Source organism: Durio zibethinus, chromosome 22 (assembly GCF_047325235.1).
Source record: "Durio zibethinus cultivar Kanyao isolate XHJ-2024 chromosome 22, ASM4732523v1, whole genome shotgun sequence".
NCBI lineage: Eukaryota > Viridiplantae > Streptophyta > Magnoliopsida > Malvales > Malvaceae > Durio > Durio zibethinus.
The window spans coordinates 2,334,193-2,360,643 of NC_143183.1; the positions used below are offsets into that span (position 1 = coordinate 2,334,193).

The 26,451-nt window shown below is 29.9% G+C and overlaps 1 protein-coding gene, 1 long non-coding RNA gene and 1 other non-coding gene across 3 annotated transcripts; 2 read left to right on the forward strand and 1 right to left on the reverse strand.

The window, feature by feature from the left end:
• The first annotated feature begins 13,138 nt into the window (after nt 1-13,138).
• Nucleotides 13,139-14,497, forward strand: LOC149512468 (uncharacterized). The gene is made up of 2 exons (XR_016331923.1): nt 13,139-13,377; nt 14,148-14,497. It is a non-coding gene; the product is annotated as an uncharacterized LOC149512468 (long non-coding RNA).
• Nucleotides 13,452-13,592, forward strand: LOC149512469 (small nucleolar RNA snoR86). Its single transcript, XR_016332248.1, has one exon. It is a non-coding gene; the product is annotated as a small nucleolar RNA snoR86 (small nucleolar RNA).
• A 2,122-nt stretch (nt 14,498-16,619) lies between the features above and the next one.
• On the reverse strand, nt 16,620-19,608 carry LOC149512470 (stearoyl-[acyl-carrier-protein] 9-desaturase, chloroplastic-like). Its single transcript, XM_089751505.1, has 3 exons — nt 19,316-19,608; nt 17,958-18,468; nt 16,620-17,341 (listed from the first exon to the last, which is right to left on the reverse strand). The coding sequence occupies exons 1-3, from the start codon at nt 19,441-19,443 to the stop codon at nt 16,781-16,783; spliced, it is 1,200 nt and encodes a 399-aa protein (XP_089607631.1). The 5' UTR covers nt 19,444-19,608; the 3' UTR covers nt 16,620-16,780.
• Between the last annotated feature and the right edge of the window lie 6,843 nt (nt 19,609-26,451).

A 26,451-nucleotide genomic window follows, 5' to 3' on the forward strand; every position in this document is an offset into this window, starting at 1 on the left:
CTTTTAAAAATTATCAAAATTACGTAAAACAAATTGTTTGTCATAAAAAAATGCTTAAAGAAAATAAGATAATTGTGAGTATTTTAACTTATTATTTTTAAATGGTTGTGTATGATAATGACTAACATAATATTAAAACATATAAAAAAAATTATAAGATAAAAATATAAAATATTAAAATTTAAATATTATTTATCTGATTAAATATAATTTATAGATAAATTTATTATTTGAATAAAATCTATCTGTTATATAGCTTGATTCTTTATCCTCTTTCCATTTAATTTATTTTCCAAACAATACTCCATTTTCTCACAGATTTTAACGTTACTCTTTTATTGCTTTTCAATTCTAGGTGAATTTATTTTTTATTTTACCTGATTTTATTTTTTATCAAATTTTAACCAAACACAAACCATATCAAAATTGATAGCCAACCTTAAATCAATCTAAAGTCTTAAAATTCAAACTAACTTTAAGTATCTTAAAATCATTGTCGTTATAATGAGTAGGGTTAGCATCGGGTCGGGTTCGGGGCGGGTTTTGCTCACCCCAAACCCGACCCGATTTTAAAGCTTTATTAAACCCGAACCCAATCCTACCCGAATTTTTTTTTTATTTTTCATACCCGAACCCGACCCGACCCCGATACCATGTAAATCGTACCCGACTCGACCCAAAATTAATAAAATATTATTTTTTAAAATATAAAATATTATTTTGTAAATATAAATATTTAAAAATATAATTATATAAATATATATAATAAAAATTAAATAATTAATTAAAAAATAATTTTTTATATAATATCGGGTCGGGTCGGGTTTTAGGCAAACCCGAATCCAACCCGACCCCAATTGTTTCTTTATTTTACCCAACCCCGAAACCCGAATTTCAAAAAAAAAAAACCGACCCCGTGTGGTCGGGTCGGGCCGGAACCCGTCGGGGATGGGTTAACTCGCCATCCCTAATAATGAGTAACAAATAGAGATTGTGTCTTTGCTGTGAAAAAATGACCACTAAATGACCAAAAAACTACAAGAATCAAACCTCCAATCACTTGAACGAAGCAAGAAACCTCAACGTAGAGAAATCACAAATTTATCCCTTGGCTTAACTTTTGCCGCATCTTCAGCAATCTCAAGGCGTTTTATCCAATTGATACCACGTTCCCACATTAAAGGGCCTACCGTAATTTACACGGGTAAGCACTCCATTTATATTGCTTTTAACCTAAAAACATTTTAACTTACCATACAGATGTTCTCTGAAAGTTTCATTGTGCATGAACTCATAAATAAACATACTTCTCCCATCTTCTTGACAATACCCATGCAACTGTACCAGGTCCCTATGATGTATCCTTGAAAGAAGACTCACCTACCCCATAAGTAAAAAAATTCACATGAGTTTAGCTTTAAATGGCTAATTAGAAATATGACAATCAATGCAACCTAAATAACTTAAAAGCCTCAAAACCTTCTGTCTAAAATGTAAGAAAAGAATGCTGACTGAAAGCAAACTTGCATGCTACCAATTCCATCATGGTTTATCGGTAAAATTCTAGCAACAGATTCCAAGTATAATTTTTTTCAAATTTTAGCCAGTCAACTCATATAGAACCAGTACATTAGTCGAGGAAATGCTCAAGCAGTGGTGAATCCAGGATTTTTTCAGAGAGTGTCTATTTATAATATATATATATATATATATAAACTATCAACGAAAAAAGTGTCCATAAGGAAATTGTGGAGGAGTACAAGGAAAATTTTCTTTCAAATTTTCTTATTTTTCGATCGTTTAGGTGTCCATGAGAATTTGGGAGGTGATTGGGAAAAAATTTCCCTTCAAATTTTCTTATTTTTCAATTTTTGAGAGTGTCCATGGACATCCTAGCTCATAAGGTAGATTTACCGATGTGCTCAGAGTTTTATATAAATAATATAAGAATAGAAAATATTACAAGTTCTGTCCTTAGGCTGTTTTAGGTGCTGCACTTAGTCAAGAACTCTCTATTCGTTATTAATAGACCTTAATCTTTGGATTTATAATTGAGTTAGCTTCTGACCCTCTTTCAACTACTGTGAAAAAATGACCACTAAGAGACCTAAAAACTACCCAACTTTCATAAGTTAAATTAAAAAAAAATTTGAGAATCAGATTCAAAGTAAAGAAAAACGTTGAAAGTAAAAGCAATTTTCCTTGACAATTTTAGATATTAACTTACAATAAAAAGGGATCTTCATAAGCTACAAATGCAGGGTTTCACTTTCTAGGTAAAGTGACAGGGAGGAATGAGAAAATGAGACAAATGTGAACATCCATTTTCCATGCTTGCTAGAAATTGGCGAATTAATTTTGTTTCTAAACTTAATTATCGGAATTAAATACAAAGGAGAAGAAAAAAAAGGTATAACCTCAAAATACTAGGTTTATTTGATCAATTTTGGCAACCATAGTTTTTTGAAAGATGTCGAATTGGAGTTAGAAGAATAAAGAATGAATCAGAAAGCAGTAAGTTGCCTATTCGTTCAGTCAAACCACCCCTCAAAAGTTCGGCACAGCATAAATTGGCTGCACCAGGAAACCATCGAGGCTGAGACCGGTCATAAGTACCTGCTGTACTTCATCACCTTCATCATCTCTATTCAAGAGAATCTGTCTACATATATTGCTTATAAAAAAGAAAGCTCCAGACAGGATTTTGTTTCTTAAAAAGAAAGCCATAAAGAAATTTCCTATACAGGTTAACTTTAATTTTTAGATTTAGTAATCAATTTGCAAGATCTCGGATTAGACAAAAATAACAAAAAGAGCATACATTGCAAGCTTAAAAAATTTATAGCGATTTTGTGAAAAGACAGCAAGAATATCAACAATCTCTTCTACATATGTCATATAATAAGGAAAAAGGTCTCATACATCCATGTTTGTGATTTTTAATTTTGTATAGTTGTTTTTTTTTTAGACTTGAGAATGAAACCCTTAAGTAGATTGAAATTTGGTAGAATTTTTTTTTATAGTAAATGATATGTTTTACAACTTTCATGTCTGAAAAGATAAAGGTAACCACCATAGCAATAGAGGACAAACTAACCAACAACAACAAAAATGGTGACTTGTGCTAAAAAACTGTGTCCTCAAAGATGTGTCCACATGGTAACTTACTATTTGACATGTCAATAACCTGGTTGATTCCACTCCACGGTTATTTTGCATCTCACTTTTAGACTAACTGACAGTTACTAAACTTCAGTACTTCCAAGCTCTTCAAAGATCTTTATAATATGATACGTCAAAGGCTACTCTACTCTACAGCCAAACCTCTTAGAACACCCATTTCAACTCATGTTTCACCGTAGGACCAACCATCAATCCTAAACCAACGGTCATTACACTATTAAAAGTTTTTGATATCTTAAATGGTAAAACATTCTAAAATTTTGGTAGGGTTACCCAAAGAATATGTTTTCCTCAAAGTAGTCGAGTTAGCTTCTCATCTTTTTCCAACTACTGTGAAAAAATGACCACTAAAAGACCTAAAAACTTCCCAACTTTCATAAGTTAAATTAAAAACAAAAATTGAGAATCAGATTCAGAGTAAAAAAAAACTACATCTTTCTATACTTTGACACTCCCCTTTAACTTCTCCTTTCATCTTACTACATTCTGCCACCTCAACTTTTACAGCCTCAAGAATGAAACATTTTATTACTTACCTTCTATAGAGTCCATAGAACCACCAAAAGTGTTCTCTTCAAACAAAGGCTATACCCGTCGTAGTTGTTCTCGTGGTTGTTTCTGTGGCGCCTTTCGTCGCAACTGGTTATGAGGCCGCCATTTTTACGCACATGACTTTCACTTTTACTCTCTACTTCTTTGACGTATTGGATGTGATAGCACATCTCGAGTTAAATTTTAATTTTAAAAGAACTTTTTTCATAGAGTTTTGAAATTGGGATTTTGGGAGGAATTTGATTAAAAAGAAAATTAGGGTTTTTTTTTTTTATGAGTGCGGGCCCTTAGGGATTCGGTTTATCAATCAACTTATGGCCTAACCCAAACTATCTAGTCAGACCTAGAAAAAGCCCAAAATTTTTCATCCTTTAGAAAGAGTAAAATTTAAAAAATGTGTTCATTTAACTATAGGAAAATTTGGTCATTTCATTTAGATTTTATTAGATATATATATTTTAAAGTATATTAAAAAATAAAAATTAATTTAAAAATAAAGCGTATAAGGGTATTTAATTTAAAAATAAGGCATTGTTTTGTAGTTGATTTATATTGAGTTTTGGTTAGATTCAAATTATAGTGAAATTGATAATTAATTTCTAAGCAAAGAAGTTCTTATCATTTATATTTAACTAATATTCTTAAGAATTAAGTTTTCCTTTTATCTTATTTTTATTCATGAATAAATCTTTTATAAATAATATTATAAAAGAAGTTCTTATCATGTGATCTTTTATGCTTGCAATTAACTAAGATTATAGGCATGCCATAAATCAATAAACTATTTTTTTTTATCAATGCATTATAGAAAATCATGATAGTTATCATTAAGACTCCCATCGTTATAAGAACTGAGGCACATTTTTTGAAAGTCATAAGATTGATATCACAATATCGAATGGATCCGAATGATGATGATATTATTAAGCATATTATCAAGGTCAATCATATGATTCAGAAATTGATATAGTCTAGATGCATTCTCATTAGGAAAGATGAGAGGAAATATCAATTGTTGAAAGATACACTTTTAACCCCTATACAAAAGAATCTTTTACATGAGATTTGGACGAGGCATCCTAAATATAAAACATTGATTAAGAAATTTGTGAAAGATTATGTGAGAATGGGAGCAAGGAGAAGTGCAACCCTTTCTGTCTGCTCGAGCATTCATAATGGAAAAAACAAAATTCCTGGATATCCATGGACAAAAAATATAAATGTAAAACTATCAAAAGAATTTTTAGATTCCATTACTGTTATTAGAAAAGTAATATGTACTAATTAGGAACAAAGCTTAATGAATATTTAGTATGATTTATTATGAAATTTGTTTATGGATTCAATATTGATATACTATGTTTTAAATATATGTATGATAAGTTTTGAATATTTTTTATTTCTCAAGTATTGTTTATTTTATTTTTTGAATTTTATCAAATATGATATATCTTTTTCCTTTTAAAATTAATTTCTAATTATTTAGATAATATCCTTTTAAATTTTAAAATATCAATTATAGTTTTATCTTAATATATTTTGTAATTTGTTTTTAAGTTTAAGTTTTAGTATATACTATATTTTACAAAGTGTAAAGTTAGAGTAATAATATTGTTATATTTTGTAGGTTTCATACGAAAGCCTTTTATTTTTGTCTTTGACATTGACTTAATCAAGTAATATTTTTTCTCTCAATTAATCTTTAACTTTTATTTTTTTTAATCATTGTAAATCTACCTATAATTCATCTATGATATTGTGTTTTTATTATGATTTAAAAACAATATAGAAATTAATCTCAATAAATATGTTTTATCTTAAAAGATGGTATGCCGCTTGCTACTTCAAGTAACTGAAAGTAAAATGGGTTGAAATTATGTACTCTTGAAAAAAATGAAATCTTTTTTAATATATAAAAGCATATATTTTCAAACTTTCATCAAAATATTTGGTTATGATTTTTTTTATTGAATAAAAAAAGTATATTTATTCCTTTGATAGAAAATCACTCAAGGGATTAATATTTAAATAATTATACTAACTTTTTATTTTCACAAATTTAATGAATCAGATGGATCAAAATATTTTAGAAAAGAAAGTTTGTGCCAAAAAGAATTTTGAAAGGGATATCATCACAAGAAAAAAAAAATAACGAGCAGGCAGATGAGTTACTATCTTGAAAGGAAAACTTTTCCAAATTTTACCTTTAACCTAAGAAAAGTTCCTGTTTTTAGATATTTTCTACCATTTTGTGGACAAACTGCTCCAAAAGTTGCAAAGGAGAATTGGATAAATTACAAACGAGTCCGAAAGCGAAAACAATTATAATTGATGAGATCGAACATGATCCTTTAGAAATAATAGATGATAAAAATGATTATGCAAGTGATGAAGATAATGTTAATAGCAAGTATAAGCCTTTTTAAGATAGTATTTGGAATAATTGTATTACATATTAAATTTATTTTTATTTTCCTTTTAATGTTTATTTTATAAATTCAACAAATGTATGAAAATTATTGTCTTCGTCACCTGATGTTATGCATCATTTAGTTGTTTATATTGTTTATAATAAAAATTTGTTCTTTTGTCAGTAGGTTGTCCTTAAATGTTAACAATATATTTTTTTCATTTATCTTTATTTTATAATTTACTTAATTGCTTATTGAATTGAATTAAAGATTAATTTTTGTGTGTAGATTTTCGACTAACCTTCGTAATTATCTCATTTTTGACAAATCAACCCAAGCTATGTTACAAGCTAACTTTGCTATATATCTTTTCTGTTTTTTTATTAAATATGAAAAAATCTACATGATCATACATAATACTATTTCACATGCACACTGATAAATAAATAGAAAGTTAGACATATAGATAGATTTTGTGATATATGATGTATATATACATGAACTCAAAATAATTTTATTTTTCAATTACATTTTTTAATTTAGAGTTTTAAAAAGGTCAATGGAATCAAAAGAACGTAGGCAACGAAGATGGGATATTTTAAACCAACATGAAACTAGGAGAAATGTTCATTCACATAACTCTTTATTTAGAAATCAACAAACTTATCCCATTTCAATTGCTTCATTGTTGGCCATTTCAGCACCAACTTGACCAATGAATCCAATTTGGTTATCCCAAACGAAGAAAGAGAATGTTTGTCCAAATATTATCAGATTTGTTAATGAGTCACCTTTATTGGTCACCTCACTGGTAATAGTTCAGTAACACAACATAATTCATGGCAATATTTGAGACAAATAATAGCCATTCCATCAATACCGCTCATGTCGATGAAATTACTTTTCATTCCAATCAAGACTTCAATATTTCAGAGAATAATGCAATTAGCAAAAAGACCATTTTACCAACTTCACAACCATTGATGATGTCAAGAGAAGATTCTTATACACATTCTACCCCATTAATTCCTTTTTAAGATTGTCATTTTGCTCGATGTGTCTATCAACTACGACTCAGACATATTTAAACTTTAATTCAACTTTTCATCTTGAAAATGATGTTGATTATTCCTCGCAAGTACGTTGCATTCATTGTATGAATAAATCATTCTTTTAAATAAAAATAATTTCTTTATTATTTTTATTTAAATTTAAATCGTTAATGTAGATAGTGAAGAACCTATAGAAATAGATGGTTGTTAAGTTGACTTTGATAGTGAATAAAGTATAGATCAAGTGACATACATAAGTAAGTTACAAATTAGTTAATTTATATTTGTTAAAAAATAATTTAATTAAAACTAAATTCAAACAACTATAAATATTATTTATAGGAAAATATTTGGAACAATGAAACTTTAGAGGACCCATATAAGTTTTTAGAAGTTATGGAGTAACAATGTGGTGTGAAGAGAGAATTGATAAACACAGAAATACGAAAAATCCAAGGTTTGGGTTATGTTGTCTGAATAAAAAAGTTTAACTACCTCTATTGAAAGAGCCCCTTGATTTCTTAAAATGATTGATTGATCATAATGGAGACCAACGTATTACGAAATTTAGAGATAACATTCGAGCATATAACTCCATGTTTGCGTTCACCTCTATTGGTGGGGTAATAGATAAAAAGATTAATGATGGTGGTGGTCCATATATTTTTAGAATTAGTGAACAAAACCATCACAAGATAGGCTCTTTATTACCAACCAGTGGTGCCAGGCCTAAATTTGGATAGTTGCATATATATGATACACAAAATGAGGTTACCAATAGGTTAAGGACCATGAAATCTAATGAATCTAGCAGTAGTTTGGATACTAAATTGGCTTGCTAGCAATGCTTGATGAGCACAACCAACTAGCAAAAGTATTTAAAATGACAAGAGATAGGTTTCGAGAGTCAGATTATGTACCTGTAAGTATCAAGCTAATTGGTACACATAGAAAGGATGGTCAACGATATAATTTGCCAATTGCATCAAAAGTTGCTACTTTAATTGTTGGAAATGATGATGAATTGACAAGTAAAAGAGATGTGGTTATACAAAAATATGAAGCTGGCTTACGACGTATCAGTGAATTGTATCCAAGTTTTATGGCAATGCAATACCCATTATTATTTCCATACGGAGAGGATGGGTATCACACTGACATAATGCATAGAGAAATAGAAAGTCAAAATTCGAAAAGAAAGAAACTTACCCAACGACAATACCATGCTTTTCGACTACAATTTCGAGAAAATGAAGGGCATACTCTAATTGGTAGTGGTTGTTTAACCCAGTAATATTTGGTTGATTGTTTCATGAGCATGCAAGCAGAAAGATTTAGTTAGGTAATGAGGAATCAACCAAAGTTACGATGTGATATCCTACAAGGATTAGAAGATAGAATATTGAGATGAGACATAATACCTTCTTCTGTTAGGAAAAAAGATCATTTTGTCATCATTTGTCACTAAAAATCCAAGGTATATGGTACAAAATTATCAAGATTCAATGACAATATGTAGATAGGCAGGTCCTTCAGATTTATTCTTAACTTTCACATATAACCCTAAATGGCCTGAGATTAAGAAATTCTTCAAGTTAATCCCTGGATAAAAACCTGAAGATAGACCTGATGTGGTCACTAGAGTCTTTAAGATTAAGTTAGAGCAGTTAATTAAAGACTTGACAAAAGGAAAATATTTTGGACAAGTTAGAACAGGTTAGCAAATTTTATCTTTAAACAATTTATTTATTCAGTCTTTCTTAAATAATAATGACTAAAATTTATAAATATCTTAGTGTAGTAATATACACCATTGAATTAAAAAAAAAAGGTCTACCCTATGCTCACATTGCACTCTTTCTTATTCTGGATGATAAGTTAACAGATATATCCTTAGTAGATTGTTTGATATTTGTAAAGCTTCCCAATAAGAAAGTAGATCCTTTTACTTACAAAGCAATTGTTTAATTCATGATGCATGGTCCACGTGAAAATGCAAACACGACATCTCCATGCATGATAAATGAAACGTGTTCTAAGCATTACCCAAAACAATTTCAATCTCAAACAACTATTAGTGAAGATGGATTTTCTATCTATAGATAAAAGAATGATAATAAGACTGTAACTATAAGTGTTATTGAATTGGACAATACATGGGTTGCTCCTTATAATGTCGATTTGGTTGTAAAATATGATTCTTACATTAATGTTGAGTTATGTAACCAGTGTAGATGTATCAAATATTTGTTTAAGTACATGTGTAAGGGAGAAGATAAAACGACATGTTTGATTTAAGAGAATGCATCAATCGACAAAGAAACTAGTAGAGAAATGTCACTGAAGTTGATAAGATCAAAATATACTTAGGTTGTCATTATATATCGGCTTTCGAAGCATGTTGGAAAATATTTCAATTTGATATACAACATCCTCAGCTAGCTGTAGAACGATTAACATTCCATCTACCACATGAACAAAATATCATTTTTCATGATGATGAAGATTTACATGACGTTTTAAGCAGGCCAAATGTAAATAATACAATGTTTATGAAATGGATGCAAACAAATGAATTGCATGAGAATGCAAAGAATTTAACCTATGTTGATTTCCCAACAAAATGGGTTAGGTGCAAAAGTAAAAAAGAATGGAAACCTAAAAAGAAAGAAAGGTCTATCGGAAGATTATTTTATGCTCATCCATCTTCTGGGGAAAGATATTTTCTAAAGATATTTCTTAATATCGTAAAAAGTGCTAGATCCTTTGAAGATATAAGGACAGTTGATAGGATTATTTATTCGACTTATAAAGATGCCCGTAAAGCATTGAGAGTGCTTGAAGACGATTATGAATGGCTTTCAACATTACGTGAAACATCTCTATGTGCTACCGGACATCAACTAGATGATTTATTTGTTACCATTCTTTTGTTTTGTGAAGTTACAAAACCGAATGAGTTATGAAACAAGAATTAGGAGCTACTCTCTAAGGATATTTTATATCAACAAAGAATGGCATATAAACGACCAGACCTAAATTTGACTCCTGAGCAATTGTAAAACTATACTTTGTTTGAGATTGAAAAGATAATGAAACAAAATGGAAAATCATTAAAAGAGTTTATGACTATTCCCTACCCTAATTTTTTGTCAGTCGTTTATGATCACAATTCTTTAGTTTTGGAAGAAATGAGTTATGATAGAGATGCATTATTATAGGATCATAATAACCTATATGATAGGCTCAACAGTGAACAAAAAACTGTATATGATGTTGTATCCATTCTATAAATAATGTTAGTGTCGGATTTTTTTTTATATGAAAGTAGAGGTACTGGAAAGACATTTTTATGGAGAACAATTATTTCTAAGATCCGATTTCAAGGTAATATTGTTATTGTAGTTGCATCTTCAGGTATTGCTACTTTATTATTGCCTGGGAGGAGAACAACATATTCTAGATTTAAAATTCCTATAAAGTTAGACAAAGACTCATGTTGTGATGTTAAGCAAGGCGGTCCACTTGTAGAATTACTTTGCAGGGCAACTTTGATATATGGGATGAAGCTTCAATGGCACATAGACATGCATTTGAAGCTGTTGATCATATGTTGCAAGATATTATGCATTCCAAGGATCCTAATTCTGAACAAAAGATTTTTAGGGAAAAAACAGTGATATTAGGAGGTGAGGATTATGGATTGGAGAGAAACATGTGGATTATGGATTTGAGAGGATAAATGAGGAGGAGAGGGATTGGATTATTGTGTTGATGGGGAGGCCTTTTCCAGGGTATTGTAAAGGGAGTAATGATGTGGTTTGGTTGAGGAAGTTTTGGGATGAATTGGCCAAGAATTATGATTGTTCACTTTTGGAACATGTTGTTACTCAGGGTGTAATCAATCAAATTTGAATCGATACAGTATTAAGTTGAGGTTCGAATTTGACTCAAGATAAAAATCGAATTACTCGAGCTTGTTCGATTAGACTTAATTAATATGTAAAAATAAACTTGATTATTTATACTAGAGCTCGAATTCGAAATATTTTATTAATTAAAATAATTAAAATATAAAAACTTGATTAAACTTGCAAATTACTCAAATTGGATATAAAAATATTCAAACTTAACTGGATCGATAAGTCAAACTACTTGAACTCGAGCTCAACTCGAGAATAATCAAACTGAATTCGAATTTTATTTAAGTCACACCCAAATAATTTATAAGTACTAAAATATTATTTACACTTCTAATCCTTGCTTTGAGTGTTAATGCAAAGAAGATGATTACGGGTCATACGATTCAAGAGATTGGAATTAATGGTGCTTGTGATAATAAAGCAATAAAGATTCATGTGGGAATGTCCAAGGCGTGCATCAATGGATTCCCTGAAGAAAAATAAATCTTAAGCAGTTACAGAAAGGAAAGAATGGCTTGGATTGTTGATACCGGAACATGGGCTGAAACAAGTTGAAGTGAAAGCTTAGAAGTTTAGAGCATCTAAACTACTGAAAGCTATTGCCTCGTAAGTACTAAAAATATATTCATTGGATGTGCATTTTTTGATGTGCACTGAACTGCAATCTTTGATCATACGGTCATTACTGTAGGAATTTGATCAATATAAAGATTCCTTTAGCACTTTTGGCTGTTGACCAATATTGTTGATAGTGTTTAAACGTAGTAGCAGAAAAGTTTCTATACTTGCTATTCTCAGCTAGCATGATCTGTACCTTGTATTGGACTCTGGGAAATAAAAATTTCTTCAATTATGTTAATTCTGTACTGTCATTCTGCATTTTCATGCTGTAAACATCGTGAAGTGCCTTTTCTTTCTACAACCTTCTTAGAATTAAGCTGTACTTTGTATATGCTGTCTCTGGTTAAGAGAGAAACCTAATGGAATATAAGGTTTTGTATGTCGTTATCACCAATGTGATGATGCTATCTTTCTTATAATTTTCTGTCTTTGGGTATGTTCTACATGGAAACTTTGTTGTAAAAGTCCATTCAACCTTATCATCTCACCATAACCTTATCTTTGTAACGTTTTGTGGTTTTGTTGCTTGGATAAGGTCTGTCATGGTAATGGCGGTGAAGGTGAAGGTGTAAATTGCCTGTGTTGCTATCAATGGAACGAGTAAACATCTTACTTGGATTGTAATAACACGTGTAAAACGACAAATGATTCGATTAATTTTAATTTAATTTAATATTTAAAAAATATTTTTTTAATATAAATTATATTTTAATTATATATAATATAGTATTTTTATTAAATTAATATCTTAAATTAAATTATTTTATAATAATTTTATTAATATAATACATATATATAAATATAAAATTAAATAAATAATACATATATATATATATATATATACTGAATTAGGTTAGAATGGATTTACTTGAAATTTATTTCAAAAATAAATCTAATCCAACTTGATTCAAAATTTAATTTAAAGAAAATTCCATCAAGTAAGATTGACGGATTTGAATATTATTGCTAACCCTTTGGACCATTAGACCCATCTTGAGCTAGTTACTAACTACAAGGCTGATTAGTTATCAACTGTTATCAGGTGCCCTCTTCTACAGGTACAAGAAAATAAAGTTTCATAGCTTCATTTGTTCCGGTCACTTGATTGATCTTTATACAGTTTAAACATATGTAATTCTTTCTCTGCTTGAGTCGCTTTCTCTTTTAGATTTAAGTCGATATTTTAAAAATATACAAAATTTAGTTAAATAATAAACATTTTTAATTAATTTATTTTTATTTGTAATTAATCGATTCAATAATTTTCAAAATATCAATTAAAATGTATAAAAAACCTGAAAATTTTCAAATTTCAATATAATTATTTTATAATAAATACAATTTTACGATAAATAAGTGTATTGAAAAATAATGAAAAAAAAAAACTCAAAACATGTCGTTTATCTTAAATGGCCCAGCCCAGGGAACAATTCCATCCAGACCCAAGTCCAACAAAGACACATCTATTTCAGAGCCCTAAAAGGTCAATTCCGCCATTTCAGATTAGTAATCGGATCTCAAGTTTTAGGGTTAGAGTTTTGGTTCCTCAATTCCGAGACCTATAATGGACCCCTTTCCCGCACCCAGTCTCTGCAATCTCACGCGGCTTCCTGGTCTTCTTCTTCTATTTGCAAGGTTTCTTTTTCCTTTTTATTTTTTTTCAATTTTTTTCATATTCATTTCAATTATGTGAAAGAAGCCAATTTGCAGAGCAAAGGCGTCAACTTTTTTTTATGTTTGAAAAAAATGGCGTGATTTGCATTGAAGGTTGGCCATAACAAGAAGCGATTCTCCGTGCCCATCAAATTTCTTTATCGTTTTGATCGTGGCCTCGAACAAGTCGCTACATCTTTTTTTACTAGCTTTTTATTTTGAATCAATTATTTTTATTCTTTAATTACGATTGCAAAACAAAGTAAATTTGTTTATCACAAATCTAAATAAGTTAACTTGTTTTGATGGAAATTATGGGAGATCTCTGGAGCAGTGTTCTTAAACCCTAAACGAAGAGGAATACTGTTATGAAAGACACTAAAATCTTCAATTTTGAATTATAAATGGTTAATTAAAACTTTTTATTTAAACCCAAACTTTGTTATTTGGTTTTTTTTTGTTGCTAATGCTAAAGTGTTTTGGAACAGTCCAGACTTCTGTTCTGTGTGTAAGGGTAGAGATGTTGTGGCAGAAAGTAACAATGTCTAATGTTTTATTGATTGATTTATGAAGCGTTCTTTTCTAATGTTTCATTGATGGTGGTTGGAATGATGATGAATGTAAAAATCTTGTGAAGAAAATGTTATCCCAATTAAATTAGCTGATAAACATTCTTAAAACAAATATATTTAGAAAAATATTGTCACTGTATATGTTCTGTAACCTGACCAAAGTATTGCTAAACTCTACAGCTACGGGGTATTGCCATCATTATCACCAAAATTGCCATTAGAAGATTATTAGCTTTAAAGCTCAAGAAAACTATAGAAGAAAAAGCTGAAGAATGAACTCGCACAAGGAAGACACTATCAAAAAGAACATATCAGAAACTACAGTCGCCTCAGAAAAGACTGTATGTACACTCCAACTAAAGCTACACAAATGACACACCCCACGAAACAATTCTTTCTCTTACAGATGGCACATTACATTGGAATTTAAAGAGAAGTTGCAGCTTTATCATGTTTCTCTCTAGCTCTGTTTTTTACTTGAATGAAAAACACTTTGGAGGAGAGGGAAATTGATATTTCTTATTTGGACCTTTGGGCTTAGAGCATCACTTCTCTATAAAAAATCCAACTAAATGGAATACTGGTTGCTTGCTTGAGCTCTCTAGTTTTACGCCTATTCCATTTAGCTCCTTCACCTCCCATCTGTACGCCAGGAACACTAGTAGTCCTCTGTGGCAACAGCTGAGAAGTGGTCGAAGAGCCTGTAATCTTGATCAGCCATCATACATCAAGTGAGCTGGCATGGAGATTTTCTTTCTCGTCATGTCATCAGTTATATCTCAAAGAGCTTTTCAAAAAATTCTAGTATATGCTGTCTTATGGAGTTTTCATCTGAGGCAATGGTGTTTTTTGAGAGTAAAAATTAATCAAATGTCAATCATCCTCCTGAATTGCAGTCCTGAATTTCTACACAATTTAGTGAAATTCCATGATACAGTGCAATGTGAAGATGCATTCATTTTCACAAGGTATTAATCCAAATTAGAAGAAAAGAAACAAAAAGGCACCCATGACAGTCAAGAACTGGTATGGGTTTCCTCAGCCCCTTCCACACACAATGAAACAGCACCAAATGACTAAAGAAAACAGAACTTAACAAACTGTGCCTCAGAAACCACAATATGCAGTAACCAAATGTCCAGAACTACATAAATTTTCTTTCTTTTCCAGTACATGAATATGTTTTGGCATGAATTAAAATTTGCAGGTAAGAAAATAATCAAATATCCTTGACCTATTAAAGACACTAGACTCACCAATTCTTCATAGCAATCAGGGGATGATCAAGGATATAAACCTTCAACATATTGGCTAAACTACTTATGACACCAACACCAAAACACTAACATAAGTTTAGATAGAAAATATATTATATTACTTTTAAAAGACAGAAAAGAAGAAATAGCTTCTAATTAATGCAACCCAAAAAATAAATTCATGTACGGAAAAATAATTGAGAAAGTAATTAATATCCTAACCACCCTCAACACCACCAAACTGAAAGAGACAAACAGAAAAACCACTGTAAGCCTTAACATGATAGACTACAGTAAGACCAGATAATCATTAGCTAAGAAAATTCCATACGACAAGATTGTTAGAAATAAGCTATTCTCAATTGTTTTATTTGAAGTTGTCAAAATTTAAATTTTAATCATTCAAATTAATAATTTAATAGTTTATTAAAGAAATATGACATATCATGTATCATGATATAAATGTGTTTGATACGTATTCGATACGAATATGTCTCAAACATGAATATGTGTTCGGACACACTTCTCACATGGCAGATGACACATTTAGACACAACCCTGTTTGCATTTTCTTCACTCATCAATCTGCCTTTGCATTTTAGCGATTTATCAATTTGTCCACCATTCCAAGCCAAGCAATTGCACCATGCATTGCAAGAAAGAGTATTATTTGAAGAGTATTATCTTTTTGTGTGTCCCTTTGTGATCTTTTCACCCAGTCAAGGATCTAAAATTGTTGTGAATCTCAAATATCTTGGGACTCACATGCAATTGTCCCATTTAATCACTCTTTACCAAAATTTGGGTTATTTTTATAATTAAATTTTACCAATAAATAATAATACATATATTTTTATTGTATTTATTTTACATTAAATATTTTTTTTTATAAAAAATACATAAAAAAATTTTTATTACCATATCCTACCATACCCATATCTTTATTTGTTTTAAAAATTATCCTATTACTATATTTATGCTATGTCATATCATTTTATGAACAGAGTGCATTGTCTAACAGCTATTTTCAGTTTCTTTAAGGGTGCTAAGTTTAAAATCTTAATTTATTTTTCCGACGCTAACTGTGGGTGGATAAAGTGATAGACTTATTAGTAAATCTGAAATTTTAAAATATCATATTGTAATATTGTAATATGATATGATTGCAAAATAAAAATAAAATATGAAATTGATAAGATTTAAAATTTTAATGATAATTATATATAAATTTAACGAAATCAAAATTATATATTTTATATTTTTATGTTAATATAAATTGTGAATTATAATTTTTAATGTAAATATGTAAATTTTAATATTTTACATGACACAAATATATAAATAATTAAATCTATTTATGATAATAAAAATTTCATCTCCAACGATCACAAAGATATAAGAAAAGCAAAGTCCAAAATTAAATCATAAAGATCAATGGATCACAAAGATGCAGTTGATCATAGATAATCATGACCAAAAGAAAAATTATTTTAAAGGTTTTTATAATTTTTTTCCAATACATGCTTATATAATTCATTTTAATCTATTTCTCAGACATTAGAGCTTCACTTTTCTATCAAAAATCCAACTGAATGGAATGCTGGGTGCTTGTTTGGCCCTTTCTTGAGCTCTCTCCTCCAACCTTCTAATTTTTGGAGGAAGTCCACAAACATAATCCTGAGCTTTACGCCCATCAGCTGAAAGTCCACACAGTTCCTTCACCTTCCATTTCTCCACCAACAACTCGAGAATATCAGCATAGTCCTTTGCAGTGTAAACCCCAAGCCTTTGTGCAACAGCTGAGAAGTGGTGGAAAAGGTTGTCGTCTAGGCCATCATAGATAAACTGTGCTGGCATTGTGATTTTCTTCCTCATCATGTCAGCAAAGGCTAGGATTGCTCCATCAGGATCAATCTCAAACAACTTTTCAACAATTCTAGTGTAGGCTGTCTCATGGCGCTTTTCATCTGAGGCAATTGTACCACAAATTTGAGCCAACTTAATGTCCCCATGATCCTTGGCAAGCTTGGCAGTATTCCCATGGGAGATAAATGTTGCCCTCTCTTGGAATGATGTGTAGATGAATCCCAGATATGGATTATTCTCTATACGAAAATCCTATAAATTTAAAAAGATTAATCAGTAGGGAAAGAAAAAGCACAGTTTAACACTGATTGTAAGTTGTAACTATACAACATGGCGTCTTGCATTTATATTTATTTTGCTTGCATGTATACATACCATCTTCCTACAAAATGGTACGCGAGGAATTTTTTTTTTTTAATGATAACTGATATTGTCAAAAATTGAATTTTGATCAGTGAAATTTAAAGAATTTTTTAACGCAATTTAGTGAAATTTCAGAAGTGACATGTTAGAAGCATTAATTTTTCAAAAGGTGTTAATCCAAAGAAGAAGATGAAAATTAGAGACAAAAGGGAAGGGCGTGTGCATGACTTTATCGAACTGTTTCATGGGTTATCAGACCCCTCCATGCACAAAGAAAACCTAGAACTTAATAAATTGTGCCTTGGAGACCCCATTGAGGCTTTCAGAAATTTTTTTTTTCAATCTTCGAGTATCTATGAACACACTACCTCAAAAGATGGATTTGCCTTTGGTCCTTTCGAAGAACTGCAAAGGATTTAACCAAGTTGAGCATGCAAAGTACCCATTTGAGGTTTCAAAATTAAACTATGAGAGGTGAGGAAAATTGTAGTAAACATCTTATTACCATTCCTGATCCAATCAAATACTGGATTGTCTTCTCAATTTGTCTCATGTCGACTCTACCAGACAAGTAGAGATACTTGTTAAGTAGATCACCATGCCTGTTTTCTTCAGCCGTCCATGCCCTTGTCCAAATTGCCCAAGAAGTAAGGCTAGCACATGTTTCATCACGAACTCCATCTAAAGAATTAAGACATGATTGGTAAGTTGGAAGGGCTTCCTCTGTGATCATATCACCAACCAAAACAACAAAGTAATCATCAGGAATCTCCTTTGTCCTTTCCCTTAGTTCTTTGAATTGATCATCAAATTCATCAGAGGATGTGGGATCTGGAAGAAAATCTTGGGGTTGCCAACATTTCTCAACTGGTTTGAGATGAATTAGAAGGTTGTTCTCAGCCCATTCCTCCAAGGATTTGAATATCTCAATCTTCTGCGGTGGCATTGTATGTTTGACCTCAACATGCTCCTTCTGACGAGGCATGAAACGCTTTTTGTGATTCTCAACCTCATCTCTGGATTCAAGTAAACAAATTTAAGATTAAATTCTAAAAAAAAAATTGAGAAAACCATTCCCAACACCACCAAACTGAAAGAAATCACAAACAGATAAAGAATTATTATTGTTGCAAGTGCCATGGATAATTCAGGTCAGTGATCTTTGCAGATTAGAAAAACAATTACTTGCATGGGAAAAGTGTTCTTTGTCACAGCTCTTTGATAGGATGAAGAATATATATATATTTAGAAGCTGGGAAAACGGATGAACTGATTTAGGAAGCTGACAAATGTGGTTTGTTTTCAATCAAAAAGTGGTGGGGTTTATTTGGTTGTTCCTGACTAGTGATTTGGTTGTAGAACTCAGTATCCATTGTGAACGCATTGATTTGTCTGTAATCTGTGCCATGTCAAGTTTTGAAAGTAACTCGGTGATGTTGGAAGCTATAGCCGATAAACATAACTTCCCTAAAACTCAAGAAAAAAGAAAAGAAAAAAACTCAGGATAATGATTTACAAGAACATAACTCGGGTTAATGTCTTTAATTAAAAGCTTAATATGATTTTTTAATTTTAAAAATCTCTAATATAATATTTAAATTATAAATTTTTTAATTAATGTGATATACTTACCTCCAACATAATTAACTTTAAATAATAATATATGATTAATAAACAGTCTTTCAAATATCATATTTTAATAAATTTATAATTTAAATATCATAATAAAAAATTTTAAAAATTAAAAACTTTAAACATTTCACTATAGTTTAAAAACGTTCAAAATATTAATCCAAATAATATAGTTTAAAAAATTAATAAAAAGCAAAAAAATAAAAAATAAAAAAGGAATTAGAGAGTAACTTGGTGCCCGAACAAGGAGCTTTGGAGGCCATGCAAAACTTGGAAGAGCTGAGGCTGGGCATTAATGGAAGAGCAAAAGAAGTGAAATTTTGCGACTGAAAAGTGATGGAATTGAATTTCAGAGACATTTTTTTTTTTCCTTTTTTTTCTTTGGGTTGTTTGCTTATTTGGGTTTTTGGCAGCTAAAAAAAAAAAAGTTGATAGAAAGAGCCAATAATTACATCATTTTTAATGCATTCGCCAAAGTTTCTTCTTGGCAAGGAAGAAAAAAATGTTTATTTGGTATAGGGAAAGAATGCCCCCAATGGTCAAGAACTCAAGATTATATAGTCATATGTGGAGTAGGTTTAGAGGTGAGTAGGTCTAGAGATGTTTATAGGTTGAGTCGAGTTTATATTTAATATTAATAATTTATTTGTTTACTTAAATTCAACTTGATTCAATATTTAAGTCTTAAAAATTTTTCAAGATTAATATAAATTGAAAAAAATAAATTTTAAATCTATTCACTGAACTTAATTTATATAATAAAAAAATTTTAAATTTTTTTTTAAAATAAAATATATAAAATAAAAATCAACATATATATATTTATATAATTATAATATTTTAATTATATATAATTTATTAAAGTTGAGCTCATGCTTTAATTTCTTTATTTAAGATTCAGTCCAAAATTTAAATAAAATTAAAAATTATGTCTAAATTTATATAAAAAATTTTAATTTCTTATTTAAGTCCTCTTAAAATTTAAGTGAATCTTTAAATTTATAAGAGTAACCCGACTATTAAATACATCCAAATAAGTTAATATATTTCTCATATAGCATTTAATATTTAGAATTAATATACTATGATAAGTAGTTAGACATCATTTTTTGGTAGATAATTGTTACACGTCAATTCATTTTAGGTTTGGTACCATTTATTGAAATCAATTTAATACCCTATGATGAAAAATGTCAAAGTCTAGGATACGACATGTGTAAAACATTTTCAATTCTTATTTTTAAATTTTTAAATTTTATTCATTTTCATATTTATATCGTATAGATATTAATGTTTTTAGATATATAATGCATATGAATAATTTTTATATTTGTATTTTTTTAATTATTTAAAATTTTATTTTATCTTACATATTTATGTAATATTTTTATAAATATATATTAATATATATTTTTAAATATATAATAATTTTAATTAATTTAAAATAATAATTATATTATTTAATAAAAGAATTATTTATTAAATATAAATAACTATATATGTAAAATATAAGTGCGGGACGGATGTAACGGATAGGCAAAGCATATAAAGTTTGCCTTTTGCGAGTAATCAAGTTTGGCATTTAGTGTCATTTGCATCATTAATGAAATTGGAATGTCTAACTTGTTTTTGAAGTTTGATGTTAATTTGCAGGTAGCGTGTCAACCGAGGAGGTTGTGATTAGGGTAAAAGAAATTATAATAAAAAAATTCGCCAAGCTTTCAAAAAGTACATATTTAAGAGTGACGTTGCTAGCCAGGGAGGGGGGGTTTAAAAAATTAAAAAATCGAAAATCTATTTGAAAAAAAGTTATTTGATTTGGTTTGGATTAATTTTTAATTTGATTTGAATTAAATTTTAATATTAAATGTATATGTTAAGTTAATATAAAAATTTTTAAAAATTAAATATAATTGAATTATATATTTATTAATTTATATATTTTTAAAATTTTATAAAATAAAAATAAAAAAATAATTTTTTATATAAATTTATTTAAATATATTAAAAATTTTATGAAAATAATATATATAAAAATTTAAATTTTTAAAATTGATAAATTAAATTGAATCAAATCGATAAAATTTAATTTTGATCAAATTAATTTAAAAAATTAATTTAAATGTAAATCAAATTTTAAAAATTTATAATATTATAAATTATTCTAAAAAATTAAATCAAATTTGAGCCAATCTGAACAGTTACTTATAAAAAACTATTTTAGTGTGGCAAAAATATTTGTTACATCAACACCAACACCTACTATGATGGGAATTAAATGATGATCACATGGGTGACACGTAATACATAAGTGAAACATGTGCTTGTGAGTTCAAATCATATAAATATATATATATATATATATATATTATATTACAATATACATAGTTATTATATATTAATTATTGACGTAGATATTTATATGGACAGTTTTTTTTTAATACGTAAGATAAATCTTAAAATTTCTTATTATGATGATACATATGATATTTATATATTTTAAATATTATTAAATTATCTAAAATTTTAAAATTTAATCAAAAATCAATTTAAATTCTAATGAAATTCTATTATCCTATATATTTAAAATTAATTTTAAAATAATTTATCTTTTCTAATTTATCTATAATTAATATAAGTATTTAATTATTATAACAAACTTAAATTAAACTGTGAAACATTAATGCATCTAAATTTGGAGACAATTAATCTAAATATGTATTATATATGTTTTTCTCATGCATGTACCCACCAAAAGATATTTTATATATTTCATTATGCCAAAAAAATAAAAATAAAAATTAATATTTCAAAAATAGACCAGCCTTGATACGTATATATGCTTATAAGTATAAATATATATGTATTATATATGCTTTGCTACATAAAAAAAAATGGAAATAGTGGGCAAAATATAAAACTTGTGTCGAGGTAGAGCCACTTTGTCAATGGTAAAGTAAGTGTATTACTTTTAAAAGTTATCAAAATTACGTAAAACAAATTTGTTTGTCATAAAAAAATGCTTAAAGAAAAGAAGATAAGTGTGAATATTTTAATTTATTATTTTTAAATGGTTGTGTATGATAATGACTAACATAATATCATATAAAGGTATCAAGATATAAAACATATAAAAAAAAAACTATCAGATAAAGATATAAAATATTAAAATTTAAATATTATTATCGATTAAATATAATTTATAGATAAATTTATTATTTGAACAAAATCTATCTATTATAGAGCTTGATTCTTTATCCTCTTTCCATTTAATTTATTTTTCAAACAATACTCCATTTTCTCACAGATTTTAACATTACTCTTTTATTGCTTTTCAATTCTAGGTGAATTTATTTTTTATTTTACCTGATTTTATTTTTTATCAAATTTTAACCAAACACAAACCATATCAAAATTGATAACCACCCTTAAATCAATCTAAAATCTTAAAATTCAAACTAACTTTAAGTATCTTAAAATCATTGTTGTAGACACCCAATTGGGTCCGGGCCCAGATCAATTGGGCTTGGCCCAAATGGGTAAGGCCCATTTCAATTTTTTATTTTTTTTTTCTTTTCTTTTCTTTTTCTTTTTTTGTATTTTATGTATTTTATTATTATTATTATTATGTATATCTTTATGTATTTATTTTTATTTAGATTAGATTTATATGTATTGTATGTATATAGTTATATATTTATTATTATTATTATCTTTTTTTTTTGTAATATATTTTTGGGTTTATCTTATGTTTTTTTTTTATTATCTGTTAATTTTATCTGATTTTTTTTCCGAATTATCTGATATTATTTTTTTATTTTTATACTATCATATCTTTTGATTATCTAGTATTTTTTTTTTTATTTTGATTTTAATTCTGGATGGCTAAGATTCAAAGTTGAAGAATCCCACTCTGGAGGGGAATTCAATCAGAAGAGTCCAGTTGGATTCAAAGACTGAATTCCCGTCTAAGGAGGAATTGGGATTGATCAGGAACTCCTGATCAACCCCTATAAAAGGGATCCTCCTGGGACAGATCAAGGACACAGAGAAAACAGTAAGCAAAGCTACTGATTGGAGAGAAAAGGAGGCGTATAGGAAGCTAGGAAAAGTTTAGGAATGGTCTGGGAGTGAGAAAAAATTTTTTAGAAATTTTTGGCGAAAAATTTTTCTGGAAATTTCTGGGAAATTTCCAGAATCCGGCGAAATTTGAATTTTCCGACGAAAATTCCGGCGAACATTGAAGTTTCCGGCGAACTACCCAGTTTCCGGCGAAGAATCCCAGAAACCGGCGATCTTCCGGCGAAATTTCCAGATTTCGGCGAAAATTTCCAGAATCCGGCACCGGTGTTCTTCAGTTTTTAGAGAGAAGGGAGAGGAAAAGGGAAGAAGAGAGAGAGAGGGAGGAGCGTTCTGCCGAAAAAACGAAGGGGATTGCCTTTTATACCCTCTCAAAACGACGTCGTTTTGGCCTTAAGTAACCCAGAGGATCCGCGCGTTTTGCCGAACCCGACCCGACCCGGGCGTCGACCCGCTTTCTGACCCGCACGTGCCAGCCCCCTCCGAGCCTAGCTGAGCCGAGCCGAGCCAAGTCGCCAAGCCGCTCCTCCGAGTCGTTTTCTCTTCCTTGAGCCGAGCCGAGCCGAGCCGCGACAGGTTTTTTTTTTTTTTTTTCTTTGTTTAATTGTTTATTTTATTTTTTATTTATTAGATTAGGTTTATGTAATATTCTTTTTATTTATTTTTATTATTTTTTATTATTTTATTTTCTTTAAATAAAAATAAAAAATTCCAAAAAAAAATATTTTTAGGGAAAAGTTGAAAGTATCAATTTTCCTTAAGAATAAATTTCCAAAAATAATTTTTAGGGAAAAGTTGAAAGTATCAATTTTTCTTAAAAGAAAAATAAATTTTCAAAAAAAATATTTTTGGGGAAAAGTTGAAAGTATCAATTTTTCTTAGAAATAAATTTTCAAAAAAAGGGTTTTTGAGGAAAAGTTGAAAGTATCAATTTCCCTTGAAAATCGAAATTTCCAAAAAAATATTTTTTGGAAAAAGTTGAAAGTATCAATTTTCCCTACAAAAAAAAATCATTCTTTCCTTCCTTTCTATCTTAATTTTGATTTTATTTTTTTTCTTTAAATAATCCGACGATGGAGCCTCTGCAAGTGAAACAGTAGTTTTTCTTGCATACTCTTGAGGTGAGGGAATTTTCTCAATTTTCTGCTAAAAGTATTAGAGTCAATTGAGAATAATTTCCAATAATTAATTACTTGGTAAAATTTTAAGGCTTTTGGATAACACAAATTTAAGCTGGTACCATCTTTTGATGGGCGTTGTGAGGGTGCTATAACCTTCCTCACACGTAATCGAACTCCCGAACCCTGTTCTGGTTTGTAGACCTGAACCTATTCTTCTAGGGACCCTTAAACTTAGGTGTTCCCTTGAAGGACAGATTCCATAGGTGGCCAATCGCACCTAGACAAAAAAGATTGGTGGCGACTCCCTAAAACAAATGTCTAGCGATAGATCCCCGGATCTAGACGTTACGACAGCTTGGCGACTCCACTGGGGACCTTGAGAGTCAGGCCAGCAAATAATATGTGTTATCCAAAAGCCTAATAAAATTGAACCTTTTCGTATATATGTGTATTATTCATTCATGTTTTATTTACCTGTTAATTATGTCATTCATGTGCATGTGCATAACATGAGCTCTACACCCGAGCTCTGTCCCTCTAGGAGGGAGTAAAGTACCTATTGCTTTTGTGAAGTCTAATGCCTCCGTAGTGGCTAGCGAAATACTCCCACTCAAATTGAACCTTTTCCGCTTGTAGCCTGTAATGGGTGAGGATTAGGGTGCCTTACTAGTCTGTGATGGACAAGGATGTAAGGAACAATTTGAGGACCTTTAGACTCTGACTTTAAAACCACATGTAGTGAACCTTAAGAGTGCCTACACCTAGGATAGAGCCCTTTCTACCCAATGATAGATATACCCTGAAATTAAGACACAAAAAGGGTGTTTATCTAATCATTTTGATTGCTTAACTTTGTGTATTATTTTTATCATATGTAACACTATGCATCAGCATCACTTTCATTTCATCCATGGAACTAACTATGTTGTTTGTCTGATTGTATGCATCTGTATTATTTTCATGATCATGTTTTAACATAATCATTTGCATTCATTTCATACTAGATTTCATTCAAAAAAATGTACATTTCATTTGTGTATCAAAGCATCATATATAAAGCATAGCATAACATTTCTAATCATAAATATGATACTCAAGATCCAAGGATAGCTCCGTCTGGCGAGAACCCTGCTCATCCATACAACACAAGATCCAGAGCAAGGCAAATGGAGGAAGAAAGTTCTCATAGATTTGAAAAGCTAGAAAAAGCTCAGGAGAAGATTGAAAGTGAACTAAGCAAGATTCTGGAGGCTCTTAATAACATGAACAAAGGAAAAGGAGTTGAAGGAAATACAAGCCAGCAAGATGTGGCTGACCCTTTGTACCCTCCAGGTTTTGGCCCACCTCAAGCCCAGTCTGCCCAAGAGGTCCCACCACAACATTTTGCATATCCAACACGTCCTGGAATGCCATCAGCTTTCAACCCAGGGCAGTATAATAGCTATATAAATTCTGTCTTCACTGAAAAGGTAGCAGAACCAATTCCTGATCTAGAAGAGAAGGAGAAGGAAAAGATAAGGGTGGAAGCTGAGGAAAGCTCTAAAATTAGCATGCTAGAGCAGAGGCTACGGGCTATGGAAGGATTTAGCTGTTATGGGTCAGTTGATGCTGCTGGGCTCTGCCTAGTTCCTAATGTGGTTATCCCCTATAAATTCAAAGTATCGAAATTTGAAAAATATGATGGTACCAAGTGCCCCAAAACCCACATCACCATGTATTGCAGGAAGATGGCAGCTCATGCACATGATGAAAAACTCTTGATGCATGTTTTTTAGGACAGTCTTACTGGCTCTGCCGCCAGATGGTATGTTCAGTTGGATAAGACTCGTATTCGCTCTTGGAGTGATATGGCACATGACTTCATCAGTCAATATCGACACATTATCGATTTGGCTCCTGATCGTTTATCTTTGCAAAATCTGGAGAAAAAGTCAAACGAGTCTTTTAAAGAGTACGCCCAAAGATGAAGAGATATAGCTTCACAGGTACAACCTCCACTGATAGAGAAAGAGACCACAGTGCTGTTTGTTAGCACTTTAAAACCTCCCTATTATGAAAAGATGATAGGGAATGCAACAAAGAATTTTGCTGACATGGTAATCTCTAGAGAAATTATTGAAAGTGCCATAAAAAATGGCAAGTTAAAAGGAGGAGAAACCAAGAAGG